This window comes from Poecilia latipinna, unplaced genomic scaffold (assembly GCF_001443285.1).
Source record: "Poecilia latipinna isolate Pla-1442-1.1 unplaced genomic scaffold, P_latipinna-1.0 Scaffold1889, whole genome shotgun sequence".
In the NCBI taxonomy this organism is placed as follows: domain Eukaryota; kingdom Metazoa; phylum Chordata; class Actinopteri; order Cyprinodontiformes; family Poeciliidae; genus Poecilia; species Poecilia latipinna.
Window position 1 is genome coordinate 91,559 of NW_015114505.1, and position 8,487 is coordinate 100,045.

At 40.9% G+C, this 8,487-nt stretch overlaps 1 protein-coding gene across 1 annotated transcript; it reads right to left on the reverse strand.

Moving 5' to 3' along the window:
* On the reverse strand, positions 1 to 7,174 carry LOC106934975 (protein NDNF-like). The gene is made up of 2 exons (XM_015015178.1): positions 5,353 to 7,174; positions 1 to 2,153 (listed from the first exon to the last, which is right to left on the reverse strand). The coding sequence occupies exons 1-2, from the start codon at positions 5,549 to 5,551 to the stop codon at positions 703 to 705; spliced, it is 1,650 nt and encodes a 549-aa protein (XP_014870664.1). The 5' UTR covers positions 5,552 to 7,174; the 3' UTR covers positions 1 to 702.
* Positions 7,175 to 8,487: the final 1,313 nt, after the last annotated feature.

Sequence of the window (8,487 nt, forward strand, 5' to 3'; positions counted from 1 at the left end):
TACACAGATACCTTAGTATTTATTGATGACTTTGAAGCAGCACAAGAATACATCAAAGACAATGAGGCAAGCCACTAGAAATTTCACACTGCTTCATGCGAAAGCAGAACACAAAGACAAACACAGACTTTGAATTTAGCATCTTCAAGATCATTTCCACCTGTGTTTATTAGTTTGTACAAAATGCAGCTCTGCAGGTGCATGCTGCGATTCCCTACGTCTCAGATCTTCTCTCATTATTGCCCCATCTGCTTCTGTTGCGTCTTTGGCACAGTCTCCTTTGTTGTTTTCATAATGACTTTCTGTCATCTCAAACCTTGCCCGTCCATTGTACCCAGACACAGGCAAAAAAAAAAAAAAAAAAAAAGCATTTGGATAACTGGCATGTCATTGTGAGGATCTGCAACGAGGAACAAAATGACAAGAGCACAAAAGTTTTGTAAATGTTATGAACTTTTGCTGGTGTGTACATCCTTCCCTAATTCTTGCCGTCCACTTGCATTGATAAAGTGGAGTTTGTGTGCGACCACTTTTTTCTTCAAGAGAACATTTCTTCTTTTTTTTTTTGTTTGTTTGTTGCAAAATGCCTCCTGACAACAATCAAATGGCTTGAGCTCTTGGTCTCTTTACAGCATGTCCGGGGGCTGATGCACTTTCCCGTAAACCGGGACAACCTGTGAGCCTCCTCTAGGGGGCGGCAGCTCAGCATTCCTTTCTGGTCTTCACCATCTTGCTGGCATACTTGATAGGGATCCCCCAGCGTCTCATTAGATACACATCAAACACATAGGCCACTCCTGGCTCCAGGCCCCCGATCACAGCTGTAGTGACGGCCCGTCGAGGATTCAGCTCTTGGAAATACTTGCAGAGAACCCTTTCAGTGTCGGAGCGAGACTCTGGGCCCAGACAGGGCGCGGTCAGAGCCGATGCTCCCCCAGCTTCTGCATCAAAGCCACTGAGCTTTCTGCGGTATACACAGTACAGACTTCTTTCCTCCGTTCCCATCCAGGCCAGTGTGACGCTGTTGCAACCTCGCAGCCGGTTGAAAGATTTTATCTGCAAGGTGGACGGCAGAGATGGGACCCCTCTGCGGTGGTAGGCGGATGAAACTTGCATTTTGACCGAAGCTTTCAGAGCTGCTAGTCGAGCTGCGTCTTTAACAGAAGTTACTTTGCTCATTGCAGTTCCTTCTTGTTGTAAGTGGATAAGATAGGATGGACTTCCTTGGAGCCAAATGTGGATTAACTCTGCTTCCACACCCTGAGTGGTCAAAACCCGTCCCTTACTGGACACAGTTACCTTCATCTTTTCACCCCCACCACAGCTCTGCAAGGTGAGGAGGCCACTCTGCTGCCATCCCCGAGGACGGAAACTGAAGAACTGCTGCGAGTCTGAGCCTCCGTCCTGAAAGGTCACCCACCTTAGCTCACCTTCTCTCAGAGGCAGGACTGCAGCTTGAGCTTCCTCGTGCGTCCGCGCAGAAGCCCCCTTGTACGCCGCGCTGGTCCCGTTCACCTTATCCAACACAAAAACGTCAAAGTAATACGAGGTGTCAGGCAGGAGCTCGGAGACCGTGCAAACGTTCTCCGTCCCCTGACACGCGCACTGAAGATTATCAAAATCATCAGCAAGTGAAGACGGCAGACTCTGGGACTCGGGATAACTCTCCCACTGCTCCCACCACCACTCTTTTAAGATCGGCCATGGTGTTGCTTGCCTCTTTTTCTCCTTCTTGCCTTGACTCCGATCTTTCTCCCCTCTCTCCCTCTCTTGAGCAGCGCAGAGGCTGGGGTAGTTTTGCAGAGAGTTAACGAGGACGCAATAATCGTAACCGTTTTTGGCTTTTGGGAGGCTTGTTATGGAGGCACTGGGCTGCCAGCTGAGGGTGACACTGGTCATACCAACTCCTAACTTGTGAACTCGCGGGTCAGCTGGTAGTCGAGGGAATATGCCTGAAGGCCCTTGGCCTTCGTGGAGGAAGACCGTAGCTCTGGTGCTTTGCAGTTCTGAACGCAGCCTCACGACGTAGACAGAAGCGCTGAGATGTGAAGGGCCGTTGTAGGCGTCCACTGTGTCACCGGTGAAGCTGTGGATTTTCTCTTCTGTGCCAGGGCCTCGCCACCACACCTCGGGCGTGCTTTTCTTGGTGCTCCCTGGAGGAAAAGAACATGAGTATTTAATTCTACATTGAAGTCGAACTCATCTTGAAAACAGATGTGCTTGTTTTGAACCAAATTATCGCTTTAACTTACTTAACTATGCGCATCAACACTAAATAATTAAGACTAGTGAGAACTTCAAGGAAAGGAAATTACATTGAGCTGAACTTGCACTACCGATCCCTGACAGTTTCTGAAAAATATTTAAGAGCCTTTGGATTTTCAACAAATACTTTTTGCTACATTACCTCCCTAAATCTTAAAAAATACAAACCGGCTCTCCCGACAGTGGTTTGTAAAAGTATACTGTACTCTTCAAATATATTCATATTTTGTTATATTACAACCACATATGTCTTATTAGGATTTTATGCGATAGGTCGTAACAAGGTAGTGCATAATTGTGGAGCAAAAAGCAAGGAAAATGTGGGTTTAATCATTTTTTATGAAGGTAATATAAGTAAAAGTTTGTTTCTCTATTAGGTTTGCTCGTCAAGGATCTGACATTTTTGCCAAATTTTCGATGCAAAATATCTTTTTGCACATCAGTTTTTAAGTGTTGCCACAGATTGGAATCGACTGGGACGTTCCAACACATGATTAAACTTTCATTGAAGCTGTTCCATTGTAGCTCCGGCTGTATGTTTTGGGTTGTTGTCTCGCCAAAAGTTAAACCTCAAGCCAAGTCACTGTAAAGATTTTACAGGGTTTGTTTCCGGCTTTGGCCTCTTTACCTTCGTCTTGTTCCCGTTAATTCTAGGTAACGTCCCTGTCACCGCACAAGCAAAGCACACAGGACAGTGTTGCTACCCATATTTAGTAGTGAGAATCTGTTGATTCTTCCACCTTAGCTGTAGATATCAGGCTGCTTGTCCGGTGTAACCATGATCCCGTTGGCTGCTTGTAGTGATTATAGAAGTGTGACGGGCTAAGAACAAATAGATTCTTATTCTTCTCACTTAAGCAGCAAGAGTTATGTCATAAGAATTTGCATTTAGCTGGTGATACTCAAATTTCTATCGACAAAATGACTTGTGTTAGCGTTAGCAACTGCCTACAGGAGTAAATCTGACAGATTTCTAATAAATTGTGTACACAGCAACCCTGATCAATGATTTTTTTTTTTTTATAGCTAGCGTGTATTAGCATCCTAGTGTGTGGAAATTTAGACTGTTTCTCTCCACTCTAAAGATTTTGGCAAAATTATGATTTATAGATGACTATAAGCTGAAATCTCTACCCTAAAAATGATAATTTTACCTGGACTTTGAGTTTGAAATATCTATCTATCTATCTATCTATCTATCTATCTATCTATCTATCTATCTATCTATCTATCTATCTATCTATCTATCTATCTATCCCAGATTATTATAGGCTGCAGCAGCTTGTTTATTATGACAACAATAAATTTTCTATTTTCTTATTTTCTGTTGTTGCTGAATTGCCTTTTACAAAAATCAATTTATCTGTTATGTTTGTTGTGTTTGTATCCAAAGGTGGGTAAAGGAAATACAATAGCTTAATACTGAAAATATCTTGGAATTCAATCAAACAATCAAACTGTGCACATATCCATATAATATCTACTTACGTTATGAAACCAAAGGCATAGCTGCAAACCCTCTTCAAACTGCACACAACTCATAACCCAGATGTCGAAAACTCCTCTGCACCTAATTAATGAACAGCCGCATGAAATGTCGAATGCCACTTCAAAAATTACTGCCTTTCATTCAGGCAAAAATTGTTTTTGTTGTGGACTATGCCAGCTCCTCATCTGAAAGATGCAATGGACGAATGCACACACACACACACACACACACACACACACGCACGCACACACACACACACACACACAAATAAAGCAAAACACCACCACTTGTTTTCTCAGTTCATGTCTCCTGGAGCTGAAAAATCCCTCCTCAGTCGAGACCAAATGTTACAGAATCAAAGTGAATAATTCACGCTGGCGATGGAAACCCACAAGCTCAGAGTCTGAATGATTTATGTGTCATTTTAGAACTTCATAATGTAATCTTTGTATGTGGGAAAGCTGGCTCAGGTAACCTTTGCAGGTTACCAGACACACTCGCACAAAACAAAATCAAACATGCTTTTTGTGTCCCACCATCTCTGCCTGTTCAGTACCAAAGAATGATTTATTCTTGGTTTATTTTGAATTCCTTGATTGCGGATCGAATCTAATGTAGATTTCTGTTGCGAGTTTACTCAACACGCTTGTTTACAGAATCTTGCTGGACTGCAGAGCCCAGTAGTATGTCGTCGCTCTAGAAGTATTAAAATTAAACAGAGTGTAGCCGTTTTCAGTGTTTGTTTTATGATACCTTAAAAATAGAAACCCCGAGTCAAAATACACGACAAAGTGGGAACCGGATATAATCACGCAATCACTGGCCCTGTCTGACTTTGAAAGAATGCACAGCACTGTGTATCTTTACTCCTGTTTTCAACTTGAACACTTGGGTAAAATTTACTGATAAGAGCCTAAGATTTTTTTTTTTTTTTTTAAGACAATCACTTTTTAAAACACAGAAATACCCTGCCTGCCACATAAAGTGGTTGCGATATGCAGTAGTAAACAAAAGCAGATGTGAAACGGGTGACATTATGTATTTTCCAGGCCCATACTTTCTTTTTATAGTGTAATCAAGTAACTACGTTACCTTCAGTTGTGACATAAATGCTGTATATATCAAACATAAATTAAAAGAAATTTGAATTTGACGCCTTGACATTGGGCCTCTGTCCCTTTAAAGCGCCTACCCTTTCTGACACGTCACCGCAACAGGCTTCTCATGATGACATTTAGGAGCGATGGGCTGAGGAGTAGATCCTATGATATGCTAAGCAGGTGTGCGGTTCCATCAGGTGTTTGCTAATTGCTGCTGCCACTAGTCTGGTGGAGCTGATTGGGGGAAGGTGCTCAGAAAAGCTGATTTTACACAATGTCCACTACTCCTTTAAACTTAATCCATACAGTAAAGCTGCTTATAAATTCTCCTTCCCAAAGTCACCTCTCTTTTACAAACACAACCCAAGGTAAGATTAGCCATGCCGCTCCCCCCAATTAACCCAGAGAGGGTCACGATAATATCTAATTGATCGTCTCAGCTTAATAAGATTTGGCGATGATCTTCAGGATTTAGGAAGGCGCAGTTTGTTTACTCACACTGCAGGTTTTTGAGCGGTTTGTCCTTCAGAGTCCGAGCGGCCAGGCTCCATTCGATGGGGAGGCTGCAGGGACTCACAGTAACCGACATCGCAGAGGTCTTCTTCTTCAGTGTGAAATATAACCTGCGAACAGGCAGGAAGAGATAGCCAGAGGACCTGGGTTCATTCTTCATGGGACACGTCAAAAGAGATAACATCTTATTTCAATTCAGCTGCAGAGGCGAGATTTTACCCACTGACGTTTGTGTGCCGTCGAGTTCTTTCATTTTGGTGGATGTAGGTTTCTTCTAAATGTATCGACCAAAGCTTGATTTGATGTTGCAAACTTTTCAAGATTTTCTACTTGCATTGTTTCCCCCCTTTCCTACATGCAAATTAGTCATTATTTTTGCAGGAGGTCTAGACTGAGAATCAGATGTGGCCATTAATATCCGTAGCAAGTAATGAAATTCACAATCAACCAGAATGCTGTGTTTGTTGATGCCACTTTAAAACAAAAACAATGCTTTATTGTAATTTATGTACAGTTAGTTTTACTTAATGAGAATTCATAACTGCGTCGGTGAGTCCTAATAAATATTTGTTGTCCTTAAGCAGAAACACAATCATTTATGATCTCGGCCAGATGCCGGCTATTTGCAAACAGATGTGCGGCAATGTCATTTTCAAGGGCACTTAGTTGCTTGTTTAACAGTGATTAATTTCCCCGAATCAGTGTTTCTCTCCATTATTTGCCATGCGGTTCAGCATGACTGCACCGGTGGACAGACTGCAACACACGGGGAGACGTAATTTTCAGCTCCCACCTCTCAGAAAGCAAAGCGGGAGCTCTGTGATGAGACACTCGGGCCAAACGAGCTGCGTTTTCTCTTCCACGAAGACGGATGGTTGCCGACACGTGACTGAAGGAAGGACAGAATTTGTGAGCCCTTTTTTCTTTAATAAAACAACAACCGGAGACATATCTAAGTGTGAGTTAGCAAGAAGAGATCTCTTTAAGCTAGTTTTGTTGTCGAGGAATAAGAAGTACTTCTCCTTCAAAAGCGTTAAGTATGAAAATTGTAACGGGTAAATGAATCAAGAGGGATTACATTATTCAACTTGACGACGTAGAAAAATTTAATCCACGTTAGATTTGAATTACCAAAAAATACACACATCAAGTAAAGTAAGTAAAAAAAGGAAAAACGGAGAGCTCCAGCTTGGCTGTGCATTTGCTTAATTTTTCATCCTACGAATTAAATATTTTGGAGCCTGAGGATGATGATGTTCTAGCAAAACAAATTCAAAAACCCAAACTTTTTTCCTACATTATATAACCTGGAAGGCCTCATTTGCAAATGCAGCGATCAACACCAGGCCTGACTATTTCACACTTGCAGTCAGGCAAATTAAGTTCATTTGATTTAGAAATTCTGCAACAGACTGACGACCTGTCCAGGGTGAGCCCCGCCTCTCACCCGAAACCTTCCCTGGAGACAGGCACCAGAAACCCTCCCGACCCCACTAGGGACAAGGGTGTAGAGAAAATGGATGGATGGATTTAGAAATTCAATTTGATAAGTAAAACACTCTATATAGGTTAATTACACACAGACTGATGCTTTTGTGGCTTTATTACTATTAATTATGATGATTTTCTACCTAGTTAGCGAAAACAACAGTTAAGACATTTTATTAGATCTGACAAACAAAAAAGAAAACAATTTTAATTCAGAAATGTGACGTTAATGAAAAGAACGCCTGCTTAAAAACTTGTTATATTCAAAGGGTACTTCTCCTCTGACAAACACGACTCATTGAAACTCATATTCTGGTTTATAGAATATATATATATATATATATATAATTATTACAGCCGTTTTCTGGCTTTTATTGGTCTCCCGTGTTTCAAATAAATAAGGCTTTACAAAAGCCTTTCTTTTCATTACTATAATTCTATTTTCATAGCAAAAGCTGCACAATCTATTCTGGCAGTGTCGTATTGCATCTCTAGAGGCAGAGTGTTATGTTCCTCTCTCATAATTTGTGTAAAACAGTGAGTGACTTTATGTAAATGAGAAGCTTCCTGTGAGCCCAGTGCTCTAAACCGAAAACAAAACCAGGCAGTTGTTGGTTTTATTTTAAAGACCGACTCAACTGCTACGTATTTACAGCCACGAGAGACTCCTGACTTGCATTTTGTTGAACAATTTTCATGGAGCAAAAAAAACAAAACAAAACAAAAGGTCTTGAAATGTTTTATTTATCCTATAGTCGTGTTTATCTGCTGCCTCGTGAAGGAACACCACATGTTTACCATCCTTTGCCACTTTCACTTCTGATAATGAAACCTCCAGTCAGAAGACAGTGCTGTGAACACACACTGCATGTTGAAAGAGGTTTCTGATGTTAGGGGGAACATTTTGTGATTTCACATTGAATCTATATGTCATTGTTTGATATTTAGGGAGTTTACATGTTCTTCTACTACAATGGATTTGGAGTTTACGTAATGTTTGAGTTCTGCCTTGTTTCATATATTTTGGTTTTCAAATTGACTTGGCCTGTTGACTTATCATTATTATTATATGTTTCCTAAATAGGTTTCAGTCTTCTAGTTATTTTTGGCCAGATTTATTTATGCGTACGAGTTTGGATTTTTGCTCTTTCTAACTTTGCTCTTAAGCAGTGATTTTGGTTTGATTGCAACTGGAGGGAGTGAACACGCTCTCAAATTAACACACAAAACTTTTCAACTTTTATCAGTCAAAACTTAAAATAACCCAACAACAGCGTCTCACTTTCTGTTTGTTACAGAAAGTGAGACCATTTATTACCACTGGTGGCTGTTTATCGATATAGGCAATATAGGCAGTTGCCCAGGGCTGCATTAGAAGTGGGGCGCATAAGCACATTTTTTACTTCTCATTTAACAATCCAGAATGAGTTTTTTTATTGCATTTTTTTGCATGTGCAGGATTTGGTGCCTCCTTGTGTTGAACAGTTTCTGGCAGAGCAATTATTAACTTTCTTATTTTCTTTATTAGTTGTTAGTTAATTTGTTATTTCATTTTGTTTTGATATTTTACTCGTTTTTTTTTTTTTGTCTACGATTAGTTTGTCATTGTGTGTCAAAAGTTAAAGCTGCAGT